The sequence below is a fragment of the Nipponia nippon genome, unplaced genomic scaffold (assembly GCF_047370975.1).
Source record: "Nipponia nippon isolate SJK-2023a ecotype South Korea unplaced genomic scaffold, ASM4737097v1 scaffold_4, whole genome shotgun sequence".
NCBI classification, from domain to species: domain Eukaryota; kingdom Metazoa; phylum Chordata; class Aves; order Pelecaniformes; family Threskiornithidae; genus Nipponia; species Nipponia nippon.
This window is the reverse complement of record NW_028262358.1, coordinates 75,720,971-75,739,181: the sequence shown is the minus strand read 5'-3', so window position 1 is coordinate 75,739,181 and position 18,211 is coordinate 75,720,971. Positions and strand designations below refer to the sequence as shown.

General features: G+C 36.5%; 1 protein-coding gene across 4 annotated transcripts in view; it reads left to right on the top strand.

Annotated features, from left to right (window-relative positions):
• The window catches only part of FIG4 (FIG4 phosphoinositide 5-phosphatase), a 74,217-nt gene that overhangs the window by 11,356 nt on the left and 44,650 nt on the right, over positions 1 to 18,211 (top strand). For 3 of the 4 annotated variants that reach the window (XM_087777036.1, XM_087777037.1, XM_087777038.1), the window contains 10 exons: positions 144 to 242; positions 1,296 to 1,419; positions 4,490 to 4,646; positions 5,973 to 6,023; positions 8,043 to 8,191; positions 12,352 to 12,480; positions 14,042 to 14,142; positions 14,642 to 14,804; positions 15,523 to 15,620; positions 17,716 to 17,849. In XM_087777036.1, the coding sequence (XP_087633162.1) occupies positions 144 to 242; positions 1,296 to 1,419; positions 4,490 to 4,646; positions 5,973 to 6,023; positions 8,043 to 8,191; positions 12,352 to 12,480; positions 14,042 to 14,142; positions 14,642 to 14,804; positions 15,523 to 15,620; positions 17,716 to 17,849 (1,205 nt within the window). Of the gene's footprint in view, positions 1 to 143; positions 243 to 1,295; positions 1,420 to 4,489; positions 4,647 to 5,972; positions 6,024 to 8,042; positions 8,192 to 12,351; positions 12,481 to 14,041; positions 14,143 to 14,641; positions 14,805 to 15,522; positions 15,621 to 17,715; positions 17,850 to 18,211 lie in introns of those variants that run through there. The other variant, XM_087777039.1, reaches the window with a different exon arrangement.

Below are 18,211 nucleotides of genomic sequence, written 5' to 3'. Positions count from 1 at the left end.
TCCCTATGGAAAGTTATGTATTTAACGTTAGTTGAAATGGATCTAGTCTAGAAACTATATAAATGGCATTGTTTATGTCTTATGTTACAATGGGCTTTGGTTGCTTTATTTTGTATAATATTCTGACTTTTTTTTTAATGTAGCGGTATTTTCTCGTTGGAAGTAATCCTGCAGAAACCAAATACCGTGTTTTGAAAATAGATCGCACTGAACCAAAGGATTTGGTTATAATTGATGATAAGGTGAGTGCCTCTCTATTTTTTTGTTCAGTTATTCCAAATAATACTGTCTATATTGAGCTGAATTTAAATATTATACATTTAATCTGTTTCAATAAAGGTATGTTACAGAATCAGAGAGTCATATAGCAGTTGAGGTTGGAGGGGATCTCCGGAGACTGTCTAGTCCTACCCTTGTGCTCAGAGCAATGTCAACTAGATCAGGTTGCTCAGGGCCATGCCCAGTCATGTTTTGCATATGGCTGGAGACTCCACAATGTCTCTGGGTAACCTGTTTCAATGTTCAACCATCCTCACAGTAAAAAAGCCTTTTCTTATGTCCAAATGGCATTTCCTGTATTTTAATTTGTGCCCATTGCCTCTTGTCCTTTGACTGGATACCACTGAGAAGAGTCTGCCTCAGACTTCTTTACTGCCTTCTACCAGGTATTTATACACATTGATAAGATCCCCTCTGAGCTTTCTCTTCTGCAGACTGGTCATTCCCAGCTCTCAGCCTCTCCTCATATGTCAGATGTATACAGTATTACTGTCATAATGACTAGTTAGAGTATGGGAGTGGCCACAAGATGATTGCCTAACAGCACATTCACTTTAATGATGTTTCCCAAAGTTTTTCAGTTTATTAATATGATCCCAGTGGTTTTCTTATGTTCAGCTATACTGTTCTAAGTGCAAAATATATTTAATTACTATCTAGCCAAATTTTTAGTGTTTCTGATATATTGTATCTGAAGCAAAATAAACAGCAGCAGCAAGAGTCTTAATGTACACAACAGAATAAGACTTGATTCCTTTCCAAGAAGTTTATGGTTTAAAATCTTAAGACTTAGAAATGTTTGAATTTACATGTGACCATGAATATTTCTATTCCAGTGAACGGTGAGTTTTGTGCGTAAAAAACCTTGTCATACTTGTTGGTAGGACTGAAAGAGAAGACGGAGGATGCAGTGCAGATGTTTGGTTTATTGTATATTAAGTAAATTCTTCTATTCTCTGACATGAAATAACATTTAACTACCAAAGGAGTAACTTAAGTGACTTTTTATTTTAAAGCATGTGTATACACAACAAGAGGTGAGAGAACTTCTTGGCCGTCTAGACCTGGGAAACAGAACAAAGATTGGGCAGAAGGGCTCTTCTGGATTATCTCGAGCTGTCTCTGCTTTTGGTGTAGTGGGTAAGTGTTCTGTTTGGTTTTATAAAATCTTTTATTTCTTAAGGAGATGAAGCTTACTGTGTCACACTTTATCTTTCTGTCTTCCCTTGATTTTATTTTTTTAAGCTGAAGAGGATTGAGAAATTTCATTCTTGAAGATAAATAAGTTTCTATGTATTTTGTGAAAACAGATGGCCATATGGAGATGAGAGTTGTGCTGTAACTAGTCTCTTCGTCACTAAGGGAGAGAGCTAGGAAATGGCCAAACTCTAGAAGCTTGGTTGAAGATCTCACCAAACTCAACTGATTGCAGGATACGAATCATGGAACATGGCCTCCTGAATTCCAGAGCTCACAGAGTGCTTTTTTTTAAAAGAAAACAAAAGTTGACATCCTTTATTAGGTTGTATTTCATCATCACACACTATTCAGAAAGAGGACTTAATTTTCTTTTTGGTTAACTTTTTGCAGTGACATATTTCAGTATTTCTTTTTCATGTTTGAACAAGTGTAACTGACTAGTATGTCAACTGAGTTTTTAAATGCTGATCAGCTTTCCATAATCCTAGAGAATTGCTTCAAGGATTTACTAGCTTCTAACTTCATCCGAAAGTCACTACTCTCCTCCCTGTTGTCAGATACTGATGTCAATATATTGATGGGTGATATCTCCAAAGTAAATGTTAATGTGTGCTCTGACAGCCCCCAAGAATACTTTTTTGCATCAATATACACCTGAGCATCTAAATCTAAAGCTGCAGAGAAGGTGGAGACTGCAGTTACTTTAAAAAATGCTCCTGAATTTTGCATAACAACCAAAACATAAGAAAATATTATTAGTATTCTAAAGTGGCAGATTAAGAAAACTTTCTTCTATATTCCTCTGGCCCATGAAGCATTTTGGAACTTACCAATGGATCTGCTTTACAGACATTCCTCAGATGAGGTTTACATTCCTTATTAATTTAAGAATATTCATAATATGGCTAAACCTAAAGAAGCTTCTAACAGTCTTGCAGTATTGGGGTTTTTTTGCACAAGCCATCAATGCTCACTATCTAAATATGTGATAATATTTTTGCTTGGAAAATGGTTGTGTTAAATTAAAATTTGGCATCTCAGTTGTATGTTTGTTTCTGTGTACTCCCCATAACAGGAGAGTTTATATTCTGTAGCTGGACAAATGTATTTTTTATGAGATATGGTGTACTATTTCTAGATCATTTTTTTTTTTAGAAGTAACATGCTCTCTTAGGAGTCTTCAGGTTATCTTGCACTTTTAAAGTATATGCTTTAGACATCTTCCATCTTGATCCTATCTAATCATATCTGTATGTATAAACACCTAATTTGAGGGGATGCAGCTGGTCATTTATTTCTGCCTCCTTGCTCAGGTCAGGAGGGAAGGGCTATTTTTTGTAGAATTGGAAAGGATAGCTTTGCTTTGTTCGCTGGTTATCTCGTTAACCAGAGACAGCCCATTCAGTGTACTCAGAATGGGGGTGCTGATAGGCTAAATTCTGATTCACTGTATACTGTTTAAAAGTAGAAATCAGTTTTAAATGGGGAGAACCAGGCCAAGGGGGAAGAGCTGGGTTCCTCATCAGGCAATGGTATAACATTTAGTGAAATTCAAAGAATAGAGACTGTTCACTTAAATGATTTCAGTACCTGGAGGATACAGGAAGAACTTTGACTGCAATTTAACAACTGAAATTCAATAGTCTAGCTGTTTCAAATGGAAGACTTCATTTCTTATTGTCAGCAGGGTCTCCTGTCCTTGTGCAGGTGAGAGCATTTTTCCAAGGGGGGCTAATAATGCAGAAGAAAAGAACTGCAGTTCATTCAATCACATTGCAGCCTCCAGCAGTGACAGGGAGGAAAATGTGTGCTTTGCTCGTCCTTCTTAATTTATAATGCAAAGCTGAAAGAACTGAATATAAATACAAGTTAAAAAGTGAATTGTGAGGGTTTTTTTTCCCCCACAATTAATATATTTGTTGACAGTGCAGCAGTGACTGAGTTTTAGGCTCTTTACTAGTAGTGAGCCATCAAAGCAGCTGCCTCCAGAGCTAATTAATGTAGTTTATTAGTTATTAAAACCTAGTACTGCTGTATCACTGCCTATACTGTATTAGAAACAAATTTGGGTTCAGGGGTGGTTACATATTTTTATTTTTAATTTGAATTTATACATTAGTATTGTATTTAAAGGTTTGTTATGCTTTGTCCTAATGATACGTAATAGAGACATCCAAAGAAACAACTCAGTGAAGAAGCATGGCTATGCACTGTAGCATTAGGGAATGAGGGTGGAGGCTTCAGAAGCCTTCTTTTCATAGAATCATTAAGGTTGGAAAAGACTCTTAAGATCATCGAGTCCAATTGATAGGCAATAAAGCCAGACACTGCCTGTTCTACCTCCTTATCCCTCTGGACTTCAGCTGGGTCAAGTGTTGGTATCTGAGAGAGGACATTGAAAGAAAGGATTACCCTTGATGCTCTGAATGGCTAATTTGGGTGACATGCTGCTGTAGACAGGGAATTTCATTCCCTGCTCTTAAGGAGAGAGAGTCCAAAGGTGTTGTAGTACCCTCAACTCCTTTTGCTGTTCTGTGCACCTCCCCAGTAGAGAATACATAAATCCAAAAAGAAAATTGGAGATTGGGAGTACTCATTGCCCTGGAAAATTAGCCTTTTGGTGTCTGAAGTAATTAGGATATGCCTCACTCTGAACAATGAGAGTCCTATAAAAAGCAAATATAAGTGTCTTACGTAGACAGCAACTTATTCTGAATTTTCAACATCTTGACTCTGCTACCTAATATTAAAAATATGCACAGTGGAGGGGGGAAAAAAGTAAAAACTATGGACTTCATTAATTAACTCTTACTGGGGGTGAATTGTAAGACTGTGTCTATGCATATGTATATTTTTGTATATGTGTATATATATGCACATTATACATATAACGTTAAGAACAAAATAAAATTCTATGAAGTCTTGAAAAGTCTGATATTGTTTTTCTAAATATGTTTGATCAAATCAGCGCAAACATACAACTAACAGCATTTTAATACTATTTTAACAGGTTTTGTCAGGTTTTTAGAAGGCTACTACATTGTGTTAATAACAAAAAGAAGAAAAATGGCAGATATTGGAGGTCATGCAATATATAAAATAGAAGATACAAATATGATCTACATTCCAAATGACTCTGTAAGAGTCACTCATCCTGATGAAGCCAGGTAAATAATGGTCGTACACAGTGCGTACTTTTTGAATATTTTCTAAGCAATGGTGAACTGCAGCTAGAAATTTCGGTCATGGATTTCCTTCTGTTAGTATGTCATTCAAGCCATTTTATCTTAGCTGATAAATTAGTGTGGAAGAATGGAGAATGGGCCACAAGTTCTGTGGCATCTAACCTGGAGGGTAAATACAACTGTTACAGTCTTTTAGGGCTTTTTATCCACATCTCCACGTCACCTACATGTCAAAGCTACAAATGTGCACCAGGAAGCATCCAATATAAATGTTCTTGCAAGGGCAAAGTAATGCTAATACTGGTTTATGTTGTTCGTGGTACTGTTCTTTTGTTAGTAGCTCTAACATCATGTTAATCTCACCTGAAGAGATCTTTTGTGCCCTTCAGGAAGTGCTGAGTAGATTATTTAATTTAATGTTTCTGTGCTGTCAGAATCTTGTGAATGTCGGTGTTGTAAAGGGTGATAAACTGACCAATTGGTAAGTTTAGCTGCTTTTTTCTTTTCTGTGACTTCTTTCTGAAGAAAGAAATTTGAGCCTTTGATGAGCAAGGAACCTTGTATGAAATGTACAAGTACATACTGGTGGGGTTTTTATCAGGGTGTGGTAACTTTACTTCTATGAAGTACCAGACAAATTATATGAATAAACTGCTTTTCAGTCTGTACCAAGTGTGTATAGTCAAGAAGTGATGGATTATGATAAACTCATGTCAGGTAATAAATCAAGCTAATGGTAACTATTAAAAAAGTTTCCACTTTAAGGTATGACTGGTAGTAAACCTCAGTCTCCCCTCTTAGAATGCAGCAGACCATATTATCTAACCTGTATATTTATGGTGCTAGCCATTTTATCTTTCATAGACAGCATTACGGTTTCTTGGGAGAATTTGCAAGTATATGACAGGTTGAAGTAGATATTTCTTTTCTTGTTCATTTATTTGAGAATAACACTGAAAATTTTTAATTCTTGTATAGTACTGTTGGGAGTTTGCTTGTGTAAGTCCTAGAGAATTTGACCCATATATGTGGAAAATAGAACTACAACTGTATCTACAACTGCATAAAGAAGCAGAGTACGTACGCAAGTAGACACTGGACTAAAAAAAGGCTATTTGATTTATTTAATCCAGATGCTGACATTCTAGTGGAATTACCTGACAAAACAATTACAGTAAGATAGCTAGAGAATTTATGGCAAGAGTCAATATTTATATGTAGTTTAATTTCTGAGATCCTCTGAATGACTTCTTGGGGTCTGTTTGGTTAAAGTAATAACTTTCCCTTTAACTTGAATTATTTTGCTAGGTATCTGAGAATCTTTCAAAATGTGGACCTCTCTAGCAATTTCTATTTTAGGTAAGTATTAGTTACTAATTCCTTTAAAAAAATTGTATACTTACATTTGCTATAAGATTCTGCTTTTGAATTTTGATACCCAAGATCTTTAGGTTGGTATTCTGGGGAAAAAAGACATGATCACACTGCTTGCCCATTTTCATCTGTGTCTTTTGAACCTGCTTTCTACTTCAACAAATTGTTTAGGAGTGTAGCCTCCATGAAGTTGAAAAACTATAGAAATATTAGTGACATAATAGAAGGTAGATACTGAAATTACTGTTTCCACTGAGTGTTCACCCTTGCCAGATTATGCAGAATTTCTCTCTTTGGAAAAGGAGTATATTTCAGGGGGTTTGCTTGTCCTGTCAGTTTTTCTTTCTTGATCTCATTTTCCAGAAATAAAGCTGTGCCTTGATTAAGATACAAAGATACAGAAATAGGTCCTCATCTAAGATATACCTTGCATAGGGGACATCTTTCATAGGGCTTTCTAGGTATTACTAATTCTCTTGCTTATTGTTTCATAAGTGCTGTACCTGAGACAAGTTTCTGTGTCTTAGTTCCAGCTACTATTACACATGAGATTTTTGGGACAGCAGAAGAATAGGGGAAATGGGGTGATAAACCTGACAGTAATAGTTAGAAGACTTTAAGACTTAGAAAAACAAAACAAAAAACCCTCTTACAAGTACCAAAAGGTGTATCTAACAGTCTAGAACATAATCCCTCTTGGAAAATAAAGGCTTTTTGTCACAGGTGTATTTGTGAAGACGAAACCTACCAAAGTTTCATGTCTATTTCGTGGTTTTGCATGGGAAGGCTTTTTCACAGTATAAAAATTGCTTTTCCGACCTTCTTTTTTTTTTTTTTCTGCTTGGAGATGATGAATGTATGCTGTTTCTGTGGTTGTGTGTAGAGGGAAAAGGAGAAGGTTCTTAAAGACTCTGATAGACACATTTATCAGCTTAATTGAAATTGTTCTTGGTTGAAATCATACCATATTTTTCTGCATGATTTTCGTATAAATCCTGAACGGAATTAGAAGTTGGGTATAAGAAAACATTTGGTCTAAGAGGAAAATGGAAGAATGGCCTGAACAAATCTTTTACTGGTTCTGTTGTAGGCAAACTGAGCATGTACAGACTTTGGTTTTTTTTTCCCTGACAGATAAGCATGTGAGGTCATTATTATGGAAATGTAGTGAATACATGGGTTAGACTTTGTTATCATCAGCAATAAATCTACATGTCCAATGTTTAAATAAATTTTTTTAGATCATTAATGAATAGCTAGAACTTACTGGAGGGCCAGTAATCACTAACGCTGTCTTAGGCTCAAATGGAAATCTGTTTGTATTTCTGATTCGAGTCTTGTGTAAATTTGGTTTCTCCTTGGGGAAATGAATCCTAGTGGCTTATAAAATTTAGCAATTAGTGTAGAGTGTCGTCAGTATAAAAGACATGAGATGCAGAATTTGTTATTTTTATGGAACTAATTAAAAAACCCTTCTGCTTATTCAGCAGCCACTGTCTTAGGATGCATCTGTGCTGCAATCACAAATTTGAGGACAGATACAGTTTTTCTGGACCAAATTTTTGGCTGTTTTGAGTTCAAGTAGTAGTTAGAGAGTAAGACTTAAATCTCAGCAAAAATAGGTTGTCTATGTATATGGATATTTCTGGCAGAATAGCTATTTTTGATCTTCAGGACTGCTTCTTGGGACATAGTGAATTAAGTTTGTTGATATGCTTTGTTCAAAAGGCATGTTCAGTTTTCAGTTATAATAAGAATATAAATACAATTTCAGCTATTGTACTGTAAACAGTTTCTATGTTTGTAAAGCTTCTTTTGGAAATAATTTGTATCATTTGCCATTACGGAATCGGAATCTGTGTATCTTGTTTCAAGGTCTTTTTTTTTTTTTTTTTATAATGGATAAAATAGTACAGTGTTAAATGTAAGTAGAGATGGAGCGTAAGGGCTTTCAGAAAAGACCTGTTTATCTACAATTATTAATAAATATTAACTGTCTATCAGTTACAGCTATGATCTGTCTCACTCCCTTCAGTATAATCTTACTGTCCTGAGAATGCCACTTGAGACATTAAAAACTGAAACAACTCAGACCCGACAAGAGAGTTTTGATATATTTGAAGATGAAGGACTTTCAACACAAGGTGGAAGTGGTAAGAAAATATGTCTAATTAAACTAATGTTGTTGGTCATGAGTACATTTAGAATACGTTTCACTTAAGTTTGCTTTTGAGAAATATTCGGGTCTTCTGTATTGATCAGTAGTCTTACAACAGTTGCGGATTAATAAAAGCTTACATAAAGTGCCAATTACAGACATCTGAATTTGAACAATGCAATTTCTAGAGGTGATTAATTGTTGTTTTCTTAATTTACATTGTAACTCAGGGAGATAATTGAGCATGCTGACATTTTTCACCAATTGGTTATTCTACTGACTTGTAAGACTCCCAATAGGAATGAATTACAAAGAGAGTGGGAAGCTATAACTGATTTAAGTACTAATAAATCTCATTTGTTTCATGTTGGAAAACATTGACAACAGTGGAATTGTATGAAGTTAGTATCAACTTGATGTAGTAAGCACTATCAGGAAGTCTAAGAAAAATTATTGATTTCAGTTGAAAACTACAGCCTTCACTTTGGATCTAACATATCTCCTTGTATGACAAGGTGACCCGCTTAGTGGATGACGGGAAGGCTGTGGATGTTGTCTACTTGGACTTCAGTAAGGCCTTTGACACTGTCTCCCACAGCATTCTCCTGGAGAAGCTGGCTGCTCACAGCTTGGATAAGTGCACTCTGCGCTGGGTTAAAAACTGGCTGGACGGCCAAGCCCAGAGAGTGGTGGTGAATGGAGTCAAATCCAGTTGGTGGCCGGTCACGAGTGGTGTTCCCCAGGGCTCAGTGTTGGGGCCGGTCCTGTTCAATATCTTCATTGATGATCTGGATGAGGGGATGGAGTGCACCCTCAGTAAGTTTGCAGATGACACCAAGTTGGGTGGAAGTGTTGATCTGCTGAATAGTAGGAAGGCCCTGCAGAGGGATCTGGACAGGCTGGATCGTTGGGCCGGGGCCAACTGTATGAGATTCAACAAGGCTCAGTGCCGGGTCCTGCACTTGGGTCACAACAACCCCATGCAACGCTACAGGCTGGGGGAGGAGTGGCTGGAGAGCTGCCTGGCGGAAAAGGACCTCAGGGTGTTGGTTGACAGCCAGCTGAACATGAGCCAGCAGTGTGCCCAGGTGGCCAACAAGGCCAATGGCATCCTGGCTTGTATCAGGAAAAGTGTGGCCAGCAGGACCAGGGAGGTGATAGTGCCCCTGTATTCGACACTGGTGAGGCCACACCTCGAGTACTGTGTTCAGTTTTGGGCCCCTCACTCCAAGAAGGACATCGAGGTGCTGGAGCGTGTCCAGAGAAGGGCAACAAAGCTGGTGAAGGGCCTAGAGCACAAGTCTTATGAGGAGCGGCTGAGGGAACTGGGGTTGTTTAGCCTGGAGAAAAGAGAAGGCTGAGGGGAGATGTTATTGCTCTCTACAACTACCTGAAAGGAGGTTGTAGCCAGGTGGGGGTCTGTCTCTTCTCCCAAGTAACAAGCAACAGTTCGAGGTGAAACGGCCTCAAGCTGCGCCAGGGGAAGTTTAGGTTGGATATTAGGAAAAACTTCTTCACCGAAAGGGTAGTCAGGCCCTGGAACAGGCTGCCCAGGGGAGTGTTTGAGTCCCCATCCTTGGAGGTATTTAAAAGATGGGTATGTGTGGTGCTCGAGGACATGGTTTAGTGGTGGAGTTGGCAGTGCTAGGTTAACGGTTGGACTCGATGATCTTAAGGGTCTTTTCCAACCTTAACGATTCTATGATTCTGTGATATTCATAAGAGTGTAAAGATGACCAGCCAGACAGGAAAACTATTTTCTCTCGCTTTTGCTTTTTTCCGCTGAAATTCTTAATGTTGGATTTCATTCTGTTGAAGTTGATGCTTTTCATGTTTTGTTGACCTGTGATTTGTACTAATTATCGAAATGCTTGTCAAAACATTGCATTTTAGGGTTTTTTTACTTTTTGGTATTGTGTATGTGACACCACTTTTCTCCTTGTTTATCATGAAATATCAGAAATAACAGCGCTACCTTTGATTCATAATGCATACATTGCTGTAAAAGTGGTCCGAAACAGCTGTGGAGATACAACTAACCTTCTTAGGTAGTAATAGAACACCATGCCTTTTAAATACATTGCTGATAAGCAAAAAAATAGGATAGAGAAAGTCTGCTACCATTTTGCTTAGCACTATGAACTTGATATGGAAGCCAGCTTAGAGGAAACATAGAATCTGGATCTGTACTTGTATTGATTATAAAGAGGCTCAACAGCCCCTCTGCATTACCACCCTTATTTGTAGTCACCCACTGTATAACCTCTGTTGCACAGAAAATATAATACACAGAGAAATATGATACAAAAATCCCATTTATCCTAAAGTAACTTTCTCTGAGACAGCATGAATTGCATGACTTGTCTTCCATCTCTTCTAACCCAATATGAATCTTCTAAGGCACTGAAGAAGGAATTTATTGGTCCTGCTTTCTGTGCCTCCAAAGGGGACTCTAAAAGTCTGGCAAGCACATTAACATACAGAAATGCTTAAAACAAGCCCTGCCCCAAATTTATGCAAGATAAACTTGGACACTGTTTGTCCACCCTTTTGTTCTTGACACCCTTTCATCACAACACCTAGAATAGACCTACGCTGACCACAACTCCAATAATAATGAATGTTAGGTAAGTAACTAATCATCTTTGATACTGGAACTTACTCCGTTAAATAGTTGTAAACATCTCTCATACTGTCATTTAAGAGCCTAAAAGTAATGCTGTGTACAGTAGGTCTTAAATCTGATGGAAAAAAATTGAAAGAAAATCAAATAACGTATTTCCTTTTAAAGAAAAGCATTCCCTAAAAAAAAAAAAAGATATTTGTAACATGGTCATATGTATCAGGATATCAGGAATTGGTTGTCAAATACTACAATGGCAGAAATGACCGTAAAGAGTGGAGGGAGCAATAATTCCTCCTCTGCAAAGGCTCTTATCTGCGAGATCCCTCAAGAATCCATACAATGGCATCATATCTTCTATGTCTTTGTGAAAACATTGGGAGATACAGATGCCATAGCCTTGACCCCATCAGCAGCATGCTGATAGCGCACACAAATCCATTTCCAGTAGATATCAGTAACATATCTGTTCATATGATAGAATGTGTAAGAAATAGCCGCCTGTCGTTCAAGAACAAATTCTCACCAAAGTAATGCTGTTAGAAATGAGAAAGAGGGCAAATTGCTGACCAAACGCTTGTGGCCAGGTTCTGCTGAATGTATACACTCCTTCACCAAAATGGTTACATCAGTTTTCCCTGGGCTTACGGTAAGTTGGGTGACTAGGTAACAACAGTTTGTTCAACAGCTGTATTTTCACCTTCAGTCTGTTAGGACTCATCTTTTTCCCCCAGCAGAACATTTGGCTGCTATAATTGACATACATACTGCTACGACATAACTCATCCTGCTAGAAACTTCATTTGAAAAACCTACACAAAAAATGTACCTAATAGAGTTCTTGTCCTGTTCCTTCTCTTTAAGATTCAGACTCATTCAGTTCCCTTCGCCACCTTTTAGTGCCAGCTGTCATCTTGGTCCTGATTTTTGAAACAGAAGAAGACTCAGGTTCCAGATATATCAGAATTCAATTCTAATTTGCAGGTCTACAATAGCTGCATTTCTTGGTGTCAGTGCAAATTAGGAAAACCAAGCTAACTTATCTGAGAAGGGGATTGACGTGCTTTTGTAGAGGGGGCCAGGGCTATGCATGATCTTCCAGAGCCTAACAGGTAACTCCAGAGGTGACCCAGAATTGAAAAGCTTATAACGTCCTCCTGTGAGAGTATTTTTGCCTTAACTGGAATTCACAATTTGATTTATTTCCCTTATTATCAAATCCTCCATTGTTACCACGCAGAGATCTCTTTTCAGTACTGGGAGTATCAGAAACTTCTGCATGACGGCACTCAAATACTACAGTGACTGGCAACCATAGAAAAATTGGAAGTCTTCATAAATGCTGAACTTTAGCATGTGCCTGAAGTTGTCTGTGTTTGGCAAATTTCAAGGATGCAAGTAAATTATATACTGAGTTGCAGTCAAGGGAAAATCAAAGTAAAGATCCAATGACCTGGATTTTAAAACAGTCCAATGCAGGTAAGCTTTTTTTTTTTTAATTGCTAATGCATTTTCATTGTAACGACTTCTAGGTGTATTTGGGATTTGCAGTAAGCCTTATGAAAAGTATGTGTGGAATGGCAAGCTTCTGGAGGCAGTAAAAAATACTGTTCATCGTGACTGGCTGCTGTATATTATTCATGGATTCTGTGGGCAATCAAGTATCCTTTTAGTATTGTAATGAATGCTGGTTTATCTTTTTTTTTTTTTTTTTTTTTTTTTTTAAGTTTGAACGTGTGAAATACATTGAATTATTTCTTTGTAATGTAAATACTTTTCAAGTTTAGAATTAGCTTTTGTTTTCATTACTTTTCTAGGTTTTATGGCTGAACAGGAAATACGGTTATGTTCTTATAACAGGGCCTGACACAGGTAGACTGCATTCTCAGTTAGGCACTGTTTGTAAGCATGGGGTTTAGTATTAAAGGACTTGAGAGGATTTTAAGACTCAGCTGTATTTTTCACTGATATTTGAGGAAGGGGAGAAAAGCTAAACAGAACTGAATTGCTGACATAGAAATGTTCTCTTACTAATCTCCTTTTAAAACATTTTTTTAGTAACTGAGATTTGCAGAAATTCTTGTATTTGCTCTGTTTCTGTTGATGATAGAACTTCATGTCTGCTGTGTGAAGAGAGTTAAGTAAACACTAGAACATCTGAAAATCTTTTTTCCTGACTATATATTATTTAAAATGGGTAAATGGGTCTATGTACATTGTAGTAGGAGGAGAAAAGCCCAAATGCATATCACACTCCAAAGAAATGCCATCTCAACATCTTAGTTGGTAAGAATTTAGTATATTACAGAGATACTATATTTTAATCATCAACAGTATCATGTTAGTTCAAAAGCCTGTCAACAAAATATCTGGGGAAGCAAATACAATTATGAAGTTAGGATTAGCGGTGTCTTTGCAAAATTTGATTTTGTTTTTTCATCATTGTAAGGCTTCTGGTCATTGGCTTGGTCTGCAGACAGAAAGCTAGATCTGTTTTTATATGCCACTATTTCATTTGTGGTCTTACGTAATCAAAGTGGTAGCTGTGGATCTGACCACCAGCATTATGCCTGCAGCTGTTTTGTGAGTGACAATAGTCTTTGCTCTAGGTATTTGACAAGCAAATGTTGTCTTCCCTCTTTCTTGTGCCTCCCTTCTGCTAAGGAAGCAGTGATAGTCATGCTAGACATCTGATTCTATCTTTTTTGTTTTTAATAAAAAATAAAAAGCCTAAAAGAAAGCCACCACTGCATCCATAGTGGTTTGCCTATGGCTTTCAGTTGTTGTTACTTAAGTAGTTGCAGATTTATCTACTTTTCCAGACAAATAATTAGAGGATGACTAATATGCCTGATCTGAAAATAGAAGCTCCCAGGCTTTAATCCCAGTATTCACAAAAGCAGTATTTGCAGCCCAGGGTGAATCTTGCACCTACTTCACTTCCATTGTCACTTCATAAAATAGAAATACTTCTGTATGTTGTGATGTGGTTGATACATTGTAACGTAGATTCCCTTTTCAAAGTTCTTCAAAATGACCATTGAAAAGGGCAATGCTCTCACAGCTGCAAAAGAAATTTGGAAGTGGTACTCATCTCTGTTAAAGAGATTTTAGTAAATCAGATGTTTCATACACCTTTTTTTTTAGAATTTATTTTTGCTTGCATGAAGTAAGTGAACGAAAAATTGCATGTGACATGTAAACCTTAACATCTTTTTCAAGAACTGTTAATATACGGTCGCCCTATATATGTCACTCTGATAGCCAGAAGATCAAGCAAATTTGCTGGAACACGTTTTCTGAAACGAGGAGCAAACTGTGAGGTAAATTAAATGTGATTTTAGGGGTTTCCTCCTGCCCTCCAACAATATGAAAGCTTGAGCTTGATTGACTGGAGAACTGAAATATTTTAGAGGGTTGTTAGGGTTTTGGCTGTAAATTATGCTATTAGGTAATGTTATCACAGCTATCATTACATTTTTAATTGAGATAATAAAGCTGTTCTTAAAAAAATAAATCTTAACCAGCGGTTTGTTTTTTGGGTTTTTTTTTTTTTTGTTTGTTTGTTTGGGTTTGGGGGGGCGGTGTTTGTTTGTTTTTTTACACTTGGAGATAATATTATTTCCCAAATAGAGGAAAAAAATTAAAATCTGATAATATACATATAGGGAGAAATGGGAATTTAACCTTCAGTGGTGTTCTCATGACTATGATTTGGTGTCTTACAGTTTAATTGTACTCTGTTTGTAATGATCAGTTCTTTATAATGCATGCAGCTCTGAAGTGTCACGTCTACATCATATGTGTATGTCTCTTTGTTAGGGAGATGTTGCTAATGAAGTGGAAACTGAACAAATACTTTATGATGCTTCAGTTATGTCATTTTCTGCGGGGAGTTATTCTTCCTACGTTCAGGTTCGAGGATCTGTCCCTCTGTACTGGTCTCAAGATATTTCAACTATGATGCCTAAGCCACCCATAACATGTACGTAGAAATTATTCTTTGTGATAGTTTATGGTTAGCGCTGTGTCCTAAAGGAACACCTGAGAGAGTAAGTGAAAACTAAATTTGCAAAAATGAACGAATTGTCTATGCATTTGTTCTTTGGGAAGCCATAATTTAAGGTAAATCAATGTTCTTTATAATAAATATAATGGCATACAAACATTCAACCATATAAAAAGCTGCATTTGATGAAATTGAATAGAAAAAAGTCTCCATCTTAGACTTCTCATTCAGAAATGGAATAGGAAAAACTTCTGTTTGAAGATGTCCCATTTCTTTGTGCTTATTTTGTATACAATGTTAGCTACATTTGTCTTAGTATTGTGGATAAAATTTTGAACTGGTTGGACTTGATGATCTTAAAGGTCTTTTCCAACCTAAATGATTCTTTGAGCTGCTTTCTATTCTATGAACCTGTTGAAAATGGTAGAAAAAGTCTGGGCTAAGTTTAATGGGGCCAGAATAATTGCTCTTTATAAGCATCTCATGAAAGTTTTGGTTAAGAAGTCACTTCCAATTTGGAAAAGGGAAGGGTTTTTTTTAACAGCTTTTGCATGAAAAGAGGACAAAGTATGTAATTGTATCGTTACTATCAGAAAATTAGTATGTATTTTGTGAAGAGTACTTTTAAGGGAAAATTATATAAGTGACTCTACAGCTTGCTTAATATCATCCTGAATGTATGTATTTGTTGCAGTGGACCAAGCAGATCCTTTTGCACATGTTGCTGCTCTTCACTTTGACCAAATGCTTCAGAGATTTGGCTCTCCCATTATTATTTTGAATCTTGTGAAGGTACGATATTTTGAATACGTTCTATGTGTTTTCTAATTTTTAATATGATGCTTATTTCTGTAGAGTCTCTGTGTAACTTTGGTTGTGCTCTAAACTAATACTAGCTTATAAATGGCGTGTTTTCTTCATAAATCTCATCCTACACAGGATAATACATAACTCTCTAACTGCTTCCAGTACAATCCTTCAAAAAAAGAAGTTGCCCATGTTTATAGACTTCTAGTAACCTTTCACTGTTGTTTTCAGGTTTTTGCTATTACCCCTTAGATGTGAGTAAGTCCAAATAAATTTACCACTAAATTTAATTTAGCACTAAAAAATGCTAAAATAGTATGGTACCATGCAAAGTGAGGTTTGTAGGCTTCTTGACACCGATGCCTGAGTTATTTGAAATATTATGATACTTATCTTTTGTTGTTTGCTCTGTCTGGTAGAGTTATGGAAGTATGAGCAGGAGAGAAAACTGAAGCATCTGATGCTAGCTAATGGGCAGTGCCAGTGGCAGCAGGGCTGGACTAATGGGGGAAGCTTCATGATTGCTGCAGTAATTCAGTTAAATGCTGTGTGAGAGGCTGTGTTACAAAGCCTGGGTGGCACTGTAATTTTGGTTATTACATCTTGTACTTGGGGTTTTTTTTTTGTTTTCTTTTTTTTCCTGTTGTGATCCAGTCATTTTCTGTGGTGGTGTCTGTTTCCACATTTGAGTTGAATATATTGATTTGTTTTGCTTGAATCATATCTTCTTTCTTTTTAGTCTTTAAAAAAAAACATTTAATTTATCATGTTGTAGAACTGTATTCAGTAGAAAAAAGGATCTTTTATGTGCATGTAGGATCCGTTCCTATTATAAAAAAAATAGGAGAAATACAAAAGGAAGGCTTTTAAAACTCTTAAGTACTAATAAATGGCAACTAAATAACCTATTTTCTATTTCTAGAAGCTTTCCTGTGTAGGAGTGCTTTTAAGACTGTCCAAGAGTCTGTGGAATCAACTTAGGATAGCATTTGTAGACAAGAAAATCTTTATCTCTTGCAGCCATAGCTTTCAAAAGCCATTGTTATAGTGTGAGTCTAGGTTCATATGACCTCGACGTATGAATCATTATATGCTTTTATTCAGAGGGCTTTTGATACAGTGGCTGAAAATGCATTTCTTTCTTTCTGTCTCTGTAGACGCTCAATATTAAGATGCTAAAATTCATGTTCCTTTATTACTTTGTGTAGTGCTTAAAAAAAAAAAAAAAGCAAGGAGGGGGAGCCCCCAAATCCAAACACCTTTTTTCGGATGTTGCTGTTGCTTTTATACAAATACTAAGCAGTTCCATCTCCAATACTTTTATTATTTGATTTCTTAAATGTCGATGAAATATAAATTGATGTCCTCCTATATCTGTCTATCCTAGAAACTTGTTAACTAGTAATGAATGTATTAGGCTTCTTCTGGGTTTGTTTATTTATGACTGCTATTATATATTTAAAGCAGTTTCTATATGGGCTTAGTATAGGTCTAAGTTTGGATGAAGTTGAGAGGAAAGCCATACTAGTATATAGAGTGCCAAAACATGTGGTATATTCAGAGAATGGCAACATAATTCTAGTTTTTTAGAATTATTGTAAAGCTGGGAGCTGTTGTTCCCCATCTTCTGTCAGTAATGGAGAAGAATTTGCCTGGGTCCTCTTGTACCCCAGAATTGAATGGGATGCTTTCCTTTCTGCCTTTTTCCTTCTTTCTTTTCTTTGTCCATTTCCTCTGTATTACCACTTTTGTTTCCGTGTGCGCTTCTTTGCTCTTTTAGGGTTCCATTTTTCAGCCAATGATTACGCACAGTTGAAACAGGTGACTTTTACTACTAATACAGATCAATTGTTAAAAACACAGAATGTTTAGATTTTTCTGTCTCTTCTGTTCTTAATTTAATTGTACTAGTTATGAAGAACTGCCCACTGTTGTTACAGCTTCCATTTTTAATTTCTGTTATATATATATATATATATACACACACACACACACACATATCTATGTATGTATACAGGTCACATACATTTGTTAATGAAAACGGTAATGTTAACTTCCTTTTTTTTTTTTTTTGCTAAAGGAACGTGAAAAAAGAAAGCACGAAAGGATTCTTAGTGAAGAACTTGTTGCTGCTGTGACATATCTCAACCAGTTTTTACCCCCAGAGCATGCAATTATATATATACCCTGGGATATGGCCAAATACACAAAAAGGTAGAAAAGATCCTTCTTTATACTAGTGCTCTTAGCCACAATACAAATAACTGTATGCTACTGAGTGTGTTGCTTTTCAGTTGAATGCAGCTTAGGAATGATGGGAGAATTTTATTCAGATCTGTGGACAGAATAAAACCTCAGCTTTTTGAAGTTTTTTTAATGTTTTCTATGGTTTCTTACCAAAGTGGAGCAAGGCCTGAAAACTTTGAAATTCTCTGCAAAGGAAAATTTTAGAGAAAAGCCACAAAAAAGCCATCAACATTCACTTTTTATTTTGAATTAGTCAAAACACTGCATTTTGTCAGGTGTTCCATTTCAGTCATTGAATTTATTAAGTCACAAAATTTTGGAAAACGAGG